Here is an 18,050-nt window from a genome sequence, read left to right on the forward strand (position 1 = left end):
ATCATAGGCGATAAGGAACCCCTGGTAATCAGCAGCGAAAAACACCGATACTATATATGAAACTAAGCCAAAAATATAAAACCGAAAGTCACTGTCGTTCAGATTTCCAGAAACGGGTTCCGGCTCCGGGGTTTTTACATCTCTGTTTACAAATCTCATTCTTTTTTTATCATCCTTTCAATGCTGACACATCAAGACCCATTCACCACCCCTCATATCGACAGGACTCTTAAGAAGCTCTGCCAATCTCTTCTTGAATGCAATGGATGATTATGTGTATTTAGACTACTGTAAGCAGTATGATGAAGATTCTCACTTGGCCTCGTAACCTGATTTAACTTGCAAATACAGGCCCGTACAGGCTTAATTAGCTGCTCAGCATGATAGGACCCCTCAAAACTACCCACATTGAACGATACCTTCGATCAAGGTAGGCGCGATATTCTTTCTTCCTGGTTCATATGATGATTCAAATCGCCATAGATAGTTTTCAGCTTAAGAGTTTCTATATCTCGGCCTACCAATTCAATCCTCCCTTGCATTCTGCTATTCTATATATGCATTGCAACGAGGTATAATGCAGGGCTATGGCTGGGAATGAATGGTGCTCTGTGAGCCTCAATCTGGTTCATCGCGTCAAAGCACGCATCAGGAAGCGTCCGAAAAGACACCACTAGCGGACAGCCTGGCATAATCTCCAGGGTCTTACTGGTTCTCGCGTTGACTTCAACTCCACTTATCTAGCAGTGGGCAGGGGATTAAGATGCAAAGGTAGGAGTTCCAAGATCGAAAGGTAATGTAAAAGATGCAACGAGGAGAACCCTCTTATTGGAGGACAGTACTGTTGTGAGAGGATTCGGTGGGCTGTATCGCGCATCCAGCCAGCGCCGTGCTCATTCATCGGAATCGTTATTTTAACGTTGGAAATGAGCACGCTTGTTGCAACGAGGCAACTGAGTTAATGTTCTTGGACTTGGTCAAAATAAAATATCCCATACGAAAAAAATCCCCAGCGAAAGTTTCGCTCCGAGTTTATTGGGCAAGCATTTCTTTTCAGCTGTTGCAATTGCATAATTGATTTTTACTATAAATCTAAGATGTTTCCCCCCCTCAAGTCTGTAGTCCCTCTTCAGTTTGCTTCTTAGCTGGTGCATTACACTTAGCGTTTGGCTCCCAATCTTCAATCTTTATTAGAATATCAATACCTACATTCCATACCTACCAATAGGTCAACCCAGAAGTACTACATCATCAGCCCTTTTCCACACGGCAGATTCAACATGTCATCTACCAGCAAGGACTCTAACATGGCCGTGCATGGTGCTGTCACTTCCAAGTTAGTTCATACTCTTTCAAGCATTGTTCTCATTTTGTTACCAGTTGTATGAGCCACACACGCCGTGCCAGACTTGAGGCCTTTGCACTGGTTGTAGGTGTCAAGAATCAGGGACCGGCTCAGACTATGGTCTGTAGCCTTGCACTTGCTGGTCTTATCAGTCTATGCTATTGTCTCGACTTCAAGTGTTGCGGATATCCGTGGACATGCTGTAATTTTTCCTCTTTCCCAGCTTCCCAAGTTGTCTCTTCTTTCAGCATGCGTACTTCTTTGGATTACTTCAGTTCTTCATGCACCTTCGATTTTGATTCAACATCTCTCCGTCCTTTGCCACACAACTATCGCCATAACTCATTCACTTCTTGTAAAGGTTCTTTTTAATACATCATCAGTCTAACATTATCGCTCTTTTTAGTACAAAGAACTCTTCCTCTTCTACTTCACTTGAGTCTTGCTCGATCCATTCCACCACAACCGATCAATTATCTCTGTATGCATATAGAATTCAACAATATATTGCAGACGATGCCCACTATGTCCCATACAAATCTATTGCCAACGTTACACGTAACCCCCAGACTCAAGTCGCTACAGCAGCCGAAGCAGGATATCGAATGGGCATAAAATTGCAGGAGTTTGATGCAAAGTTCTACAGAGGCGGTGATGGTAGTGAGTAAATCTTGAGAAGAAGACACTCTCAATTTGCATCTCAATCCCGCTTGACAGGTGATCAGAGTAGTGGGGCTCTTGGGCATGCTGGCGAAGAGGGACGAAAGGATCAAAGTAGTAGGAGATGGGTACGAGATCCGGCTTGGAGCCTCGTTGGTGTTCGATTCATTTATAATAACCTTACTTTCGGATAATGACAATTTACGACATGAAATAATTGTCATGTTTAATGTCATTGCATGGCCTAGTAGGCTATATCCAGAATCACGTGTATAAACAAGAAGAACGGTATGCAATCAACCTATAACCGCGTCGTGCGCATATGTATATTTACTAAAAGTGACATATGCAATCACGAGAAGGCCGACTACAATGTTTCAACCAACCTCGTAGCCCTTCTGCTTTACATCATTCAAATAGAGTATTTGTACTATTTTCACCCGAATCGTGTAAAATCGTAAACTAGGTGCAAAACTCGAATTCTTACTAGACTGACGAGCATAGATTTAGGAATCTATTACCTCAACGACTCCGATCTCTATAGGCTATGAGTATCATTTTTATATGTCTTGTAACTATACTGGAACGCTGATGTGGTGGGAGCACCAACGATGGAGGGGTATGAATCAATATTATGGAGTCTGATATTGAGGCAGCTGATATTACATCAATAGGTTTAAATTATGATATTGTGTGTGTGTGTGTGTGTGTGTGTGTGCTATTACTTATATACGGAATCACTGGAATTTGGTATGTTTTTTGATGACTGTCGACTTCGCATAAATATAATTTCAATAATCAACATTGATTATTACAGGAGGAGTTCACCGAGCTCCACCAATTTTATATATAAACAAAAAGAAATGGTGTGCAAAAATGTATATGGTACGTAATTTATCAGTGATTACTTAGCGATATGAAATTCAATATCATCTGTTTCCATCGCTTTCCAATAATTAGAGGAATAGGCGTTATTACGTCGTTTACTATTCCCATCACTGGATGGCACTTGCATTAGTACTTTTAGAAAAATAGTCGAGAAATGTCCACTTAGAAATGCATATGGGTTAGCGTAGGAGCCCAGTCCTAGGTAACATTCAGCGGGTCACCTCCTATATATTTGGCGAGTAACATTTACCACTAGATAATATAATTTTTGATGCCTATTGCGACCTAACATCTTATTATTTCTCGCCTTGCATCTTCTGAATGACTATAAATCGACTTGTGGAAAGCTATGAAACTCACGACGTAATAAAGTGAATCACATTCATCGAATAACGTGCATTTAGAACGGCGAGAGTGGGTCTTTTTGCAAAGCCTAGTTTCCGATCATTCATGTGGGCAGTCTTCATGCGGAGATATTAGATAAAAGTCAGGTTTTGGAGGATTGAGCGAAAAATACAGCCCGTTGATTGAAATTCTTATACATTATATGACATTAATACTCTCTCAATATAAATCCATGAGATGAGTATAGTTCGTCGCATCACATTATAAAGTACATTTTAATTCCAACCTAAGCTTATCGCACGGTAACGTCCAGAGAAGTCGTTGCGAAGGAATGGACCAATACTGTAGTCATTTATTAGCCGCGCGCTTGAGATTCGTCTACAGCAGACAGGGAACTACACACTCTCATGAACTAGACCTTACAAATCGCAATAACTGAAAGGTACAGTTCGTTTTTGAATTCAGATATTGTAGGAGGCTCCCGAGGTATGAGACATAAGCCAGGAGAACCAATTCACTGTCGAACTCTAGTTCAGACATTGGAGAGCACCGACAGATAACTAAGCAGAAAGATATACAAACATTGAAAAATTCGAGAGCTGAAAAACTTTCATATGAAAGATTTGGACTAGCACTTGCTCAGTCATTTCTTAAGAAATCAGTATTGTGGTAGCATTTTCATCAGGTATGCAGACGTAATCGCCAATTGAATATTAGGGGCAAATTATCCATCATTTGTACATTCCCTCACCACAACGCCTTATCTAAACAAACATTATTTCAAATTTTGTAAAAGAAATTACACAGCGCCGAACTTTACGTGCTAAAACATTGCCCACCGTTTGCACTGACAACACTACCGGTCATCCATGCACTCTCTGGACTACAAACCATAGCAACAATGCCAGCGATTTCCTCAACATATGCCGGACGACCACCCCATTTCTTGCCCACTGCCTTGACTTCTTCCGTGTCCCACTCCCGTACACCCGACAATGGGATCAGAGGACTCCACTGTGCTTGCGCTGCAAGCACATCATCACTACATTGACGGAACATATCAGTGAGCACTGAACCAGGGTTGATAGTGTTGACGGTGGCGTGTTCAGCCAATTCTCTCGACCAGGTCCTTGTCATAGCCTCAAGCGCACCCTTTGTTCCGTTATAGAGCGTCAAATATGGAGTGCCGACCTTCTGTCCAATGCTGGAAACATTTACAATTCTTCCTGATCGATCTGTAGGTAGGTAGGGCTTGCATGCGCCTGTGAGCAAGATGGGTGCTAGTACGTTGGTCTCGTATGACTTGATAAAGTCCGCATGTGTAACGCTTTCAAGAGGGCCAATGCCTATCATAATAGCAGCGCAGTTGATTAGAATGTCGATTTGGAGCTTGTTGGTTTTGGTATTCGGAGGCATCTTTGATATACAAGCTTCGATGATGGAGGCACAACCTTCTGGTGTGGAGATATCAGATCGACATGGCACCGCGACTACGCCATGTTTCTTAGTAAGCTCTTCTGCGAGCTCAGCAGCAGAATTGTCTGATGCTTCGGTTAGATAGCTTATTAGGATGTTAGCACCCTTAGATGCAAGATTCCGAGCAATTCCAGCGCCAATGCCTAACAACAAGGTTAGTCAATACGTAAAAACTTTGGTATGATCATCAGTTCTTGTAACGTACTTCGTGCTGAACCCGTTACAATTGCAACCTTGCCAGCATGGACTCGATTAGTATCTGTGGATTGACCGTTGGAAGACATTTTGATTATCGGGGAGATCGCTAGAAAGATTCTTAGATGCAGAAGAGTTAATGCAAGTGAAACGTTGGGGTTTCTTAAGACAAGCAATGAGATACAGAGCAAATGAGAGATCCCTTTGGATAAGAGAGGAAAACGTCAACCCCCATGTTTGTATGTCAATGTGTGGAACTACCTTGTGAAACAGACAGTGGAGCAAAACGTTATTGAAAAGACGGATCTAATCGACACCAACATAGATTTGTCAGTTTTTGGAAATCATCTCCGGCTCGGAAGAAGGAAGCCGCAATTACTTATTATGCAGCCGGACAGTTCGAAATTCCCTGGGCTATAATAAGTCGATGGTAAGAAGGGAGAAACATTACAAAAATGACGCAGTTTGACCAATGACATTGATGACTTCCCAGCGTTCAGAGCTTCATACTCCCTGCAGCAAGGTTACACTAATATGCCAACAGTTGCACGGAATACAAAGACTTCTCCACAATAGAGAGTTTTTGGTCTGGAATTTCTCATCTCCTGTGGGTCATATTTTGTCATGAATCTAACCCTTCTTGGAATGCTAAGGATCTCGATGATTATTTACCTTTTCCATCTTGCTGTCATTCAAGGATTTGATCTGTAATTTAAGGTTTTCGATTGTTGAGAAATAAAGATAACTTCGGTCCAGGAACTCCTAACTCCATTATGATTTATTGGTATGATAGTTTTGTGAATCATAAATATAAGACTCATGGGAAATCTGGCAAAGATCAAAATAATTTTATCAAAATAATCGTGGGAAACTCTCTGATGGGGACCATAGGCCACAGGGTAGAAACAGAGATAGCTGTAACAGTAAGACAATGAGGTTATTCACGAGTGGTTGCACGTCTATGAGGCCATCAAAAGTCTGCGCAATTGACCGCCTTAAATGAAAAGGTTATCGCGGATAGAGATGAGATCGAAGATCACTATGGTGACGGCTTTATGGAGGGCCGTCGCTTGGGATGGCTGGTCGCACGTGCCTTAAGGCCACGTGAAAACAGTCCACAATAATTATAAATCTGATGTTTTGTTGGAAAAATTAAAAGTGGAATACCGGTAGCACTCCACAAATGACAGAAATGGATATTGCTCGTGCGGTCGCACATTATGAAACACTTTCCTATACAGGCTTAGATTTAGCTAGTAGGGCTATACGAAGGATCAAAGAGGTATAGATTCTGTGGAGCTATACTTTATCTAGTATAGCTCCTGAAGCACGTTGAATACCAGTTGATGAAGTGAAATTATGGGAACAATCGATTCCATTGGCCCGACTGACAAACCTCTAATGTGGACGCAATATAGAGTTCACAGATGAGGTTGGAGCTTAATAAGATAAGATTCTCTTGGAAAACCTTAGGCTGCCGATGCAAATTTGAAAGCTGCATTGGGTGCTCTAGCCTTCAGAAGTTACGCTAAGCTAATCAAGTTAAATGACTCGTAAACAGCGAGTAGTAGACGGACGTATTGCGAGCTCTGTCTTCAGCCTTCATTTATATACCTGGTATATAACATGAAATTTATACCCGTAAGTAGGCTTTAGTGCCTTTTGAGCAAATAAAATTGCCGGATGAGGACGAATGATAAAGCAGTAGTCCATGGCTCATTCAGGGCTTAAGCACCCGGTTACATTGACAGAATACCGGTACCGGTAGTTACTTCCCATCGTTCCATCAGAATCATACTAGCCTAAGGAAGAAATCAGGTGTTTTACGAACATCAAAATGAGATTGAGCCCCGTTGAACATCAAGGAGAAGCTCTCTGATAGGTCTTGGAGCTTAGTCAATGATAACCAGTTCACTCCACTTCGATCCGTTTTGTCTATATGCTGTGGGGCAAAGGGGCAGTGGGGCAGCAAGAAACAATGGAGGGTGGGACTAAGTTCCAATCTTAGCCGATTGCTGGAGGAAGAACACTCTCGAATTCCACGAACAGGGTCTTCCCTAAGCGAAGCGAGTCTTCGGTCCCTAGAATCGGAATAAACGTGGAAGATCAATGGGTCAAAAAGGTTCACCCCGGACTATAAGGAGAAAAAATATCCCTGGTCCACCCTCTACTTCGGGTACTCCTTCAGAATCTGAAGAGGTACATTATGTCGTTGTCCACAGGCTTAGCGATGCATCTCTTCACGAATAATACGCTGCCTTACAAATAAAGTCCACTAGATGCAAATATGGCTGACGCAGACGCTACTATCCTTCCTCTCGAAAGTTTCCCTCTAACAATATTCGTCGTATCACTCGTCGGTCTTTTCATCTCAACAATCACCATAGCAGTGAGAACGTATGTCAGAATCAAAGAAAATGCACTTGGGTGGGACGATAAGTTGATAGTCCTGGGATTGGTACGACCGTCTCTCCAACGTTTGTGTTACCATTGATATTAACCCTCATAGATGGTTTTCATCGTCGATGTCAGCCTAGCTTGCCATGGCACTCGAGTTGGCCTCGGCTCACACAACAGCAGACTAAACGCATACTTCGAGGTACAAGGAACGAAATACCTAATGCTCTGGATGATGCTGTACGTCTTAGGTCTCGCAATTATCAAGAGCTCCATTTGTGTGACGCTCTTGCGTATTGCTAGCTCACATAAGGTATATCGGTTTTTTGTGTTGGGCTTACTTACTCTCACCATCGCCACCTTCTTGGTGACTTTCATTGGGATTCTACTTTTATGTCGGCCTGTGGCTGCAAATTGGGATACGTCATTGTTAGCAGATGGAAAGGGGACATGTTCGGGTATGGGCACAATGATTGCATTGAGTTACACCTCAACAGCTTGTACCATTGTGACAGACATGGCTTGTGCGATATTCCCGGGCGTTATGCTATATAGGACTCAAATGCCATTGGGAAGGAAGATATCTGTGGGCTTGCTTCTGTCCTTTGCTTCTGTGTAAGCCCATTTCCCACCCCTACTTCTCTGATGTAGCTAACCAGAGTCTTTACCCAGTGCTTCGATATCCACCATGATCCGTTCACCGTACATCGAACACTATCGCACCCCAACAGACAACCTGCTTTGTAAGATATTCTGCAGACTTGCTTTTCTGATAACACTACTTACATCTCTCTAGACTATACTGGCTTCATCGTTCTCCTATCCAACATAGAAACCGCCATTGGCTGCGTAGCAAGCTCACTCCCAACGGTGGGTCGCTTTATTGTTCGCAACAGAGCTAAGAAAAGTTCCGCTTCGAGGTCGCAAGGCGCCAAGGACATTGTCACATATGGCAGTGCACCCATCAGTGGTCGACATAATGCCAAAGGTCGAGTGTTCCGCAATCCTACCGATACCGGCACGACATTTACCACAGTCCACGCGCATGGAGATGGAGATTGGAGCAGACTGCACGACGCTGATTCCGATCACATCCCGAATCTAGATGCTGAGCACGGGGTTGCCACTGATGATACTTATCAGGTGGAATTGTCAAAGTCGCCAAAACATACCCAGTCTGAATCTGTCAGGGAGCTAGCTCACGATGGCTCTTCGCATTAGGAAGAAGAAGCAATCCCTTTTTTGTTTTTTTCTTTCTGTTCTCTTATTCAACCGGAGCTTATACGGCCGTCATTTCGACGCAGAGTGTCCAATATTCTGGACTGTCGGAGTAAGTATGGAGATTCCTGCAGTATTTAAGCAGCTTCAACATGGGAAATTGGTAAATCTTTGGTTATAATTTAATACCCCCTTCTAATGTTATTTAAGCCGCCGATGTAGACAGAGTTTTATAGGTAGAGAGGCTACATGGGACAAGAATATTCTAAATATGGAAAGGTTATGATGAGATGACATCATGATTGTATTTTTAGTATCATCTTTATAATTCTTCTAAGAGGATAGGATAAATCTGCCTCTACAATGGTGGATATGATAGCTTTTTCACGGAATTTTCAGGATATCGGAGTTTCATTCTAGATTTGGGATAAATGGGAAGAAGGATAAGACGAGATTTTGAATTTACTGAATTCAATGTTTTTAATTTATCCAATGCTCCATACAAGTGATTGCCTCAAAGTCTTCAAGGACAAAGCCTCTTGTAGGATTAAATTCTCAACTCTTGGATACATTATTTAAAAATAGCGAAAATATCGATATCCGCCTAGTGTATGAGATGAGGAGATGGGACTACCATATAAATGTTACAAGGTTTGCCGCCGTCTAGATCATGTGGAAGTGCTCTAGGCTCTCGAGGTGGTTTATAACTAGGCGTCAAGCAGGGACTTAAAGTAATGACAATAATGCAATTCGTAACTAATAGTAGAGTATACTAAATGATTGATCTTGAGCACGAAGCTCTATACAAAGGAAATCCATCTTGATTATATAGACCTTCATGCCTATGGCTAGTCAGGACGGAGCAGCGGTCCCATAACGTGACTTTAATCACGTTACCTTGGTTTAGTCCATGTGACGCGGTGTGGAAGATAGCCGTCGTAACAATAAACTCAAGTAATCCGTTTAAGCCCCAAACCCTTTTGGGAATAAGGTTCTGGATATATCCTTCTAAATTGTTACGACGGATCTCACATACCTAACATCACGTGATTAGCATCATGTGATATGAGGATCCCAGTAGGCTCAGCTGTCCCAGTACAACTGGGACAACTGGGAGCACTGGGACGCATGCCACGATGGTCTATATAATCAAGATGGATTTCCTTTGTATAGAGCTTCGTGCTCAAGATCAATCATTTAGTATACTCTACTATTAGTTACGAATTGCATTATTGTCATTACTTTAAGTCCCTGCTTGACGCCTAGTTATAAACCACCTCGAGAGCCTAGAGCACTTCCACGTGATCTAGACGGCAAACCTCGTAACATAAATGCGAAAATGGGATTAGTTCAAAAATTAGAATTTCTGAAGTTTTATTCAAAATTTGTTTTTAATCTGTGACCAAAAGGGTGTTTATAGACCAGCAATTGTATTTAACTTAGAATCTACAGGTGAAGAGCACCTGTAGATGGGGATAGCTACTCTATATATACACAAATGAATGGCCTAGCCGCAATGGCTAGGCAAAAAGAAGTCATATTTATTCCTCCAATGATCTTACTTTACCGATAACCATTGATACCTAGTACTTGTCCGGATCTGATCCTCAGGTCACCTAAATCGCATACTAATCTCGAGTAATCGTATCATGTGTGGACATGGTTAATGTACCTGAGGTTTCTTATATAATAAAGGTGGGAGGAAAGCAGGGATTTCCGTCACATAATCTAATATATAAGTTTTATTTGATATTATTTTATATTTGTATTAAAAATATAATACAGATACATATTATTTTTGAATTTGAAAATTTAAAATTGAATTTAAAATTCTGATTTATTAAAACAGTATTTGAAAATACTTCCGAAGTCTATTCTAATAAATTAAGCTTTATTAATTCAAGGAATACACACGGACCACTTTTGTAGCCCGTTTTCGCATTCAAGAAATGAATTGATCGATGAAAATTTTTCGATCCACTTTACAAATTCCTTCACTCGGAAAGGGGAAATTGTAAATAACCTTATTCCCAAAAGGGATTGGGTTTAAACGATTTACGTGAGTTTATAGCGCATACTATTGTAGGACTTTCTTTTAGGTTATATGAACAAGACTTCGGCGTTACTCAGGCACTGGCAAGAGAATAGATTAGTATAGTCATGATGATCATTCAGCTAGATACTTTATACACTAATATTGTGTCTCTTCCCATGATAGCCTATTCTAGACTCCTAGAGCCTTGATTATTGATATTAGCTTGCTCTGGAATTAGCGAATAATTTAAAACGAATGTATTCTTAAGGGATATCTACATCTAATCTACACGCAATACCTCTAGATTTTGCGTAGAAGTATGATCTAAACCTAATTTTTTACCTTTCTTCTCTTGGTACATTCTATATCCACTCTTCTATTTCCACCTCCCTATGTCTATACCCTCTATTGCAATTATCCACTGACATCTTGAATTTCCAAACCAAGTCATCCTCGCCTAAATCAAAATTTCACTCTGCACTCTATCCTTAACACCAGCAGACACTCCCTCTTTAGCGCCTAACTCCCTCATAATCCACTCATACGCCGCCCACTGCGCTGCATTCACAATAAAGGCCCTCAAACTACATACTCCCAACCCTCTGAAAAAGACACCCATTCCTTCATTGCTATATGCAATTTTTGCTATTTCTAGCGCTCCTTTTCGTTTTTGCGGAGATCCCAGAAGAAGTGCTGATGTTTCTGAAACTGGTGTAGACGGGAGTATTTGCGCTTGAAGTCGTGTCTTCACCACATCAAGGGGGAAAATACTAGCCCATGTTATAACACCAGCTACACCACCGCAAAGGAGAATTTTGATTGCTTCGTCTCGAGAACTTGTGTCATTCTCCAGTCCGTGTGAGGCTAAAGGCTGAGAAAGAAAATAAGAAGAGTAAAGACGAGAAGACAATTCATAACTCCAGAAATAAAATCCGTATCCTATACTGTCCCTCAAAGCGGTAACCACACCTCCAAAGTACAAGCCTCTAACTCCGGTCGTAGATAAGATGGAACGAGCGATGGCCAGGGAAGAGAGAGGGAGACTGGACAGTTGAGTGCGGCATTTTATTAATTCAGTGGGGGTGGAAATAATGGAGGAACAAAGACCGCCAATCGTGCCGGCTATAAATGTCGAGGAGAGAGGTATGGACTCCGGGTGGTTTGGAGTGTAGGTAGGGTGGAGGAAAGAGAGGGTGCGGTTGTAGGTTACAAATAGGAGGGCATTAAGAGCACCAGTTGTGAGGATTGGGGCTGCGGTTCCGCGGACAAACGAGCTGGGGGTGGCAACCGCGGTGGTTGACGGACTTAAAGTGGCAGGGTTGAGACTTTGAGAGAGACCATTCGCACGTGATGATCTTGAGGCTTGAAGACGAACTTTGAGAAGATCGAGAGGATTGCCGATGATAATACTGATGGCACCACTGACGTAGCCAGCCCAGAAATCGGCGGACATTGTGCGATCTGTAAATGATGAGGAGGCTCGTAAAATTGCCTCGGATCAACGGGATGGTATGTCGGTTGAATTCTGTATGATGGAATCTCGACGGAGAGTAGATGACTTCCCGCCTTGAAGCTACACAGTAGTTTCTCTATTGAGCTCTCTGATTTCCCCCGCAAATACAATAAACCAATGTATTTTTTTCCTCCGCTAAGATCCAACTTTATCTATGCCGGAAAGCTAGCTATCATGGCTGGCGACTGATAGCAGATGTACCCTTTTGCTTTGAAGCAAGGTGTTCCCCTGGACTGCTTTAAATTTGAAAATGATTCAATTTGTTTTGCCTCGCTTTGCACATGCTTTCCTAAATCCTTAGAGGTCAAAGAAAACTGACCGGAAATGTGGATTGGCGGGGTTATTTTTTAGCGGGGGGATTAGCTCCCCGGAGCGGAACAACAACGTTGCCGAGGATAGATGGATCATAAGCCTAATGCCAGACTTGAGAGCTATAGAAAGATTCAAGGGACTATAAAAAGAACCTGTCAAAGTAAAAATTTCTGCGAAATACCCAGTGACTCGGTAACTAGCAGATTGTGAGATATAATTAACGAATAGATCAAGTCGTGAATACGAAATAGATACTTCTTACGCTAATTAATCCCTACAATCAATATTTATCAATTGAATACTGAACAACTAGACAAGGAATGTATTGATACATAACAAATTTATTGGCAAAGAAATCTCTCATTGCAGCTTCCGAATATAATTTATTATGAACATCGAATCCTAATTTCGATCTTCCACTATTGCGCAAGAAAATCATCCTTCCCTATCTATCAACAGACGCCACGCTTCTATACCTGTGCATAAACTACTTGAGCTTAACTCCAGCTTTCTCTGACCAGCCATTTGACGTAACCGGACAAGATGTAGGCCAAAGATATCCCAAGGGCAAGGAAGACTTTCCGAAACGCTGCAGCAGAATCCGATTTTCTGTTCTCTTCCAATCTAGAACACATAAGAATAAGCAAAAGGATACAATACCATATAAGAAATCGGAGAGTCAAGTGGGAAATCAAACCAACATTCCAGATTGTTCCAGAGTTCCTTTCGTGCCGACCTGTTCGTGGTTTCCGAACATCTAGACATTCATATGTCAACAAGGGTCAGGGGGAACAAAAAATGAGACACTGAAGCGGTAAAAGTGCATTCTGCTTCGTTGCCAGGCGGGAAAATGATGCACAAGAACTGCAATTGAAATCTTGCATCTGTACCTAGCAGGACGCTCCTTGTGGCGAGGCAACCCGGATGCTGTAGGCGCAGTTACCAGAATGCCCACAGCCGGAATGGCAACATGCATTCAAGAATGGAGCATCAAGAATGAAAATGCAGTGGATGATGGTGTTTGAATTACTGGTATCCATACGACCATCTAATATCGATGATGCACTTTCATCAATCTTGTGTAGAAAATTTTCAACACCAAAACAACTATAGAAACACGATGGATACAGGTTGCTTCCCTAGTGATTATGAATATTTTTAAAGATTGCAATGCCAAAGAACGGAGAATGATAAGATTTAAAGCTGCGACGCAGTCGACCCATGGATATTTCTATTTATTATCTTGTTTGTGGGACGGGACTTGACTAGAAGCAACTTGCAATTGGCCATCCTTTTCAGCCAAGAGAAGCAGCGAGGCATTTATGGCTTCTGTAGAAACTCCAAAAGTAAATCCGCCGCTAAGTTGACATCACGATGGAAAACTTTAGGAGTTTGGTGGAGTTTGCACAGACATTGAAATGAGGGGGAAGGAGCGGACCACGCGTATTTCAGCATTATCACGTGCTTTCGCGCATCTCGACGCGAATGTTACTCAACTTTCGTTCTCCACGCCACACCACATTGGAAAGATCAACAGTATCAAACGGCGACCAACCATTCGTTTGGAACAATAACATCTCGGGTGCTCAAAGGTGCCAAAATAACGAGGGAAAAAAGACAAGCAACGATTAATTAAAGGCATAATGATAACGCCACCGAGTGAGAACGAGAGTGTTGACGCGCAAACACACGTACAAACACCAATTCCTCTAGCCGGCAGGAAGAGGATTGGACTTGCAGGAACACCTCAATCAACGAATCGACTCAAACAACCTTTTCATATCACATCAGGCGAAGATAAGGAAAATGCTCCTCCTGCGACACAGAGAGGGCGATTATATGGCGGGACCCCTCAATCTGTTGACAAATTAGCTAAACCATTTCGATGTCCTGGTTCAGCAACGATAACTCGAGCCTCCGTGAAACCTGCTCGAAAGCGGCGAAAGGTTGATTATGGAGGTGCAGATGGTGAACAGGAAGATGGAGATAAACCCTGGACAAATGAGGATAGGTTGGCTCTCGCGAATAGAGATGCGAACAAGTTTCCTGTCTTCCAGGTTAAGGATAAGGATACTATGTTTAGGAAACGATTTTCGGTCCCATTGATAAATAAAGATGCAGGAGGATATAACCCTAAACGACCGCCACCAACACTTGGACTAAGACAGGGAGCGGTATTTATTGCGAAAGCTTTACATGATCCCAGTGGCGAGTTTGCGATTGTCCTCTACGACCCTACAATTGATGAAAAGCCGAGGAGTATAGAACAGGCCAAAAAGGAGGAAGATGCCAAGAAGGAAACGGAAGAGAAGGATGGTGAGCTTGACAAACCTGTACTCAAGCTTGACGCGCCATTGGCACATAAAAGTTTGGCAGAAATATTAGGAATAAAAAAGGTTGTTGAGGGCGAACGACCTAAAGTCCCGGTTGTGATTGATCCTCGACTAGCAAAAGTTTTGCGACCTCATCAAATTGAGGGTGTGAAATTTATGTACAGATGCGTTACTGGTATGGTGGACGACAGGGCGAACGGATGTATTATGGCAGATGAGATGGGTTTAGGAAAAACTTTACAATGCATTACTCTTATGTGGACATTGCTGAAGCAATCTACTGATGCTGGGAAACCTACTATCAACAAAGCTATTATTGCTTGTCCGTCGAGTTTAGTCAAGAATTGGGCAAATGAGCTAGTCAAGTGGTTGGGTCCCGATGCTATTCAACCATTCGCAATTGACGGCAAAGCTTCAAAGGAGGAACTCATCCAGCAATTACGACAGTGGGCTATAGCGAGTGGACGATCCATTACGAGGCCTGTTATTATTGTTTCTTATGAAACTTTACGACTTTACGTTGATGAGCTCAAGCATACTCAAATTGGACTGATGTTATGTGACGAAGGTCATCGTTTGAAGAATGGAGACAGTCAGACATTTGTAGCATTGAACAGTCTCAATGTTACTAGAAGGGTCATTTTATCAGGGACACCGATCCAAAATGATCTTACGGAATATTTCTCTCTTGTCAGCTTTGCCAACCCTGGTCTCTTGGGCACTCGAATGGAGTTCCGTAAAAAGTATGAATTGCCAATCCAACGTGGGCGAGATGCGGCTGGTAGCGATAAAGATCGGCAAAAGGGAGACGAATGTATCAAAGACCTTCTTAACGTCGTGAATAAATTCATCATTCGCCGGACGAACGATATTCTCTCTAAATATTTGCCTGTCAAATATGAGCATGTCGTATTCTGCAGTCTCGCACCTTTCCAACTTGATTTATACAATCATTTCATCACCAGCCCAGATATCAAAGCTCTCCTGCGAGGAAAAGGGAGTCAACCCTTGAAAGCCATTGGTATGCTCAAGAAACTTTGCAATCATCCCGATCTTTTAAATCTTTCCGATGACCTTCCAGGTTGCGAAAAGTATTGGCCCGAAGACTACGTTCCTAAAGATGGACGTGGCCGTGATCGTGATATCAAACCTTGGTACTCAGGGAAAATGCAAGTCCTGGATCGCATGCTAGCGCGCATCCGTCAAGATACCAATGACAAAATCGTGTTAATTTCCAATTACACACAAACTTTAGACATGTTCGATAAATTGTGTCGAAACAGAGGCTACGGATCCTTACGTCTCGACGGCACCATGAACGTAACCAAGCGTCAAAAGCTCGTCGATAAGTTCAACGATCCCGATGGTCAAGAGTTCGTCTTCTTGCTAAGTAGTAAAGCTGGTGGATGCGGACTCAATCTAATTGGAGCCAATCGTCTCGTCCTCTTTGATCCCGATTGGAACCCTGCTGCTGATCAGCAAGCCCTTGCTCGAGTATGGCGTGATGGGCAAAAGAAAGATTGTTTCGTATACCGCTTTATTGCCACTGGTACCATTGAAGAAAAGATCTTCCAACGTCAATCTCACAAACAATCTCTTTCATCTTGTGTTGTCGATTCTGCGGAAGATGTTGAGAGACATTTTAGTTTGGATTCGCTGAGGGAATTGTTTCAATATAGGAAGGATACAACGAGTGATACTCATGATACTTTTAAATGTAAAAGGTGTAAACCGGATGGAAAACAGTTTTTGAAGGCCCAAGCCATGATGTATGGTGATACGAGTACGTGGAATCATTTTGTTAATAGTGGATTGGGGACGATACAGGATTTGTTATTGAGGCAGGAGTGTGGAGATGAGAATGTTAGTGCGGTGTTTCAATATATTAGTCATTAAAAGGAAGGGGAAGTTTGGGAGGAGGGTCAGGAGAAGCTATATCCGTTTGGTTTTTGATGCATGGAATTGGAGCATTACTGCGTTTTGTAATCTTCTATTTCGTTTGGGGATTAAATGTTGGGAGTTAGGAATTAGGCTCCTCTTGGGAGTTCCCTCAAGCGGGAGTTTTGGCATGGTAATTACAGAAGCGATTTTATGATATAGAAAGATGTTGTTTGATTTTGATTCTCATTTTGATTTTCTTTTTAGATTGTCCATTCATGTATTGAAGCACATGTATATCCAAATAAGACACGATCTCACTCCGGCTCTGTAGCATCTTCTGTTTCATAACCGTATCCTATCGTCATACCGCAACTACTACAGTAATTATTTTCACAAGAAGAGGTAATGTTACAAAAATTTTCTTATCTAGTATACCACAGGTTTCACGAAACCTTAATTATTGAGATCTATCGTATTTCTCCCATCGTACCTTCAAATACCTAGGTACATCCAGGTATGATTATAAATATGATATCGCATTATAATACATAGACCTCAAATAGGGTATTTTCTACATCCTTAAATCGGATGTACTAACACTATGTTTCTATTCAAGGACCTGATCTTAATCAGAATCTCAATCGATATTCCGATTTGAATGCTTTACCCACTATTCAACGCACTCAATCTCTAACCTTCACCCCCAATACATACTATTCAACCATGCTATTCAACCATTCCTTATGATTAACTGTATTCAATAACCACTCACTCACTCTCTCACCCTTCCTCTCACCCTTCCTCTCACCCTTCCTCTCACTCTTCCTCCACCATCAAAAAATACATATAAATACATATAAATACACCTCCACACTCACAATCACAACCTTAACCTTAATTGCACATCTATATCTCCACCCCTACTATCGAAAAGATACATAGGTACATAGATACCGTACCCTTTCCCTTTTCCCTTTTCCCTTTTACCCTTTCCTCCGTTTCTTCCACAAACATGAATACAAACAAAAACACAAATACAATATCTCACAGGCGTAATAAATCTCCTTTCCCCCATTTTTCATCTCATCCTATTATTTCACCACTCCCTATCTTTAATACTTAATCCTATAAAAATCCTAGGAAAATTTTGCTGATAATTTATTTATTAATTTATAAATCTCTCATTTATATTCTACTAATACTCAACTACTATTTAATACCCAACACCCATCCTACTCAATCCCTCTCTAAGCTAACAACTTATAACTGTATAGAAAGCCTTTATGTACTAGGTCAATACACCTCTTCAAACTTTTCTTCCCTATAACCCCGCCCCAAAGTCAACATACCTTTCCCCCCCCTTCTGCCTTTCCCCCCCCAAATCATCAAGAAAGAATAATAACACCCCTACAATATACACTATACCCATCCTTCTCCATCCCCTCCTCTCCC

At 41.9% G+C, this 18,050-nt stretch overlaps 5 protein-coding genes across 5 annotated transcripts; 3 read left to right on the plus strand and 2 right to left on the minus strand.

Moving 5' to 3' along the window:
• Positions 1-1,280: 1,280 nt before the first annotated feature.
• On the plus strand, positions 1,281-2,556 carry SS1G_11890 (predicted protein; the record flags this gene model as incomplete). Its single annotated transcript, XM_001586811.1, has 4 exons — positions 1,281-1,336; positions 1,752-2,005; positions 2,076-2,252; positions 2,516-2,556. The coding sequence occupies 4 exons, from the start codon at positions 1,281-1,283 to the stop codon at positions 2,554-2,556; spliced, it is 528 nt and encodes a 175-aa protein (XP_001586861.1).
• Positions 2,557-4,054: 1,498 nt separating this feature from the next.
• On the minus strand, positions 4,055-4,998 carry SS1G_11891 (hypothetical protein; the record flags this gene model as incomplete). The annotated part of the gene is made up of 2 exons (XM_001586812.1): positions 4,055-4,857; positions 4,920-4,998. The coding sequence occupies 2 exons, from the start codon at positions 4,996-4,998 to the stop codon at positions 4,055-4,057; spliced, it is 882 nt and encodes a 293-aa protein (XP_001586862.1).
• A 2,198-nt stretch (positions 4,999-7,196) lies between these two features.
• On the plus strand, positions 7,197-8,527 carry SS1G_11892 (hypothetical protein; the record flags this gene model as incomplete). Its single annotated transcript, XM_001586813.1, has 4 exons — positions 7,197-7,367; positions 7,419-7,921; positions 7,979-8,049; positions 8,103-8,527. 4 exons carry the CDS (start codon positions 7,197-7,199, stop codon positions 8,525-8,527), a joined length of 1,170 nt encoding a protein of 389 aa, XP_001586863.1.
• Positions 8,528-11,016: 2,489 nt separating this feature from the next.
• SS1G_11893 (hypothetical protein) lies at positions 11,017-12,012 on the minus strand (the record flags this gene model as incomplete). Its single annotated transcript, XM_001586814.1, has 1 exon — positions 11,017-12,012. The coding sequence occupies one exon, from the start codon at positions 12,010-12,012 to the stop codon at positions 11,017-11,019; it is 996 nt and encodes a 331-aa protein (XP_001586864.1).
• A 2,015-nt stretch (positions 12,013-14,027) lies between these two features.
• Positions 14,028-16,613, plus strand: SS1G_11894 (hypothetical protein; the record flags this gene model as incomplete). The annotated part of the gene is made up of 1 exon (XM_001586815.1): positions 14,028-16,613. One exon carries the CDS (start codon positions 14,028-14,030, stop codon positions 16,611-16,613), a length of 2,586 nt encoding a protein of 861 aa, XP_001586865.1.
• Positions 16,614-18,050: the final 1,437 nt, after the last annotated feature.

This window comes from Sclerotinia sclerotiorum, genomic scaffold (genome assembly GCF_000146945.2).
Source record: "Sclerotinia sclerotiorum 1980 UF-70 scaffold_20 genomic scaffold, whole genome shotgun sequence".
In the NCBI taxonomy this organism is placed as follows: Eukaryota; Fungi; Ascomycota; class Leotiomycetes; order Helotiales; family Sclerotiniaceae; genus Sclerotinia; species Sclerotinia sclerotiorum.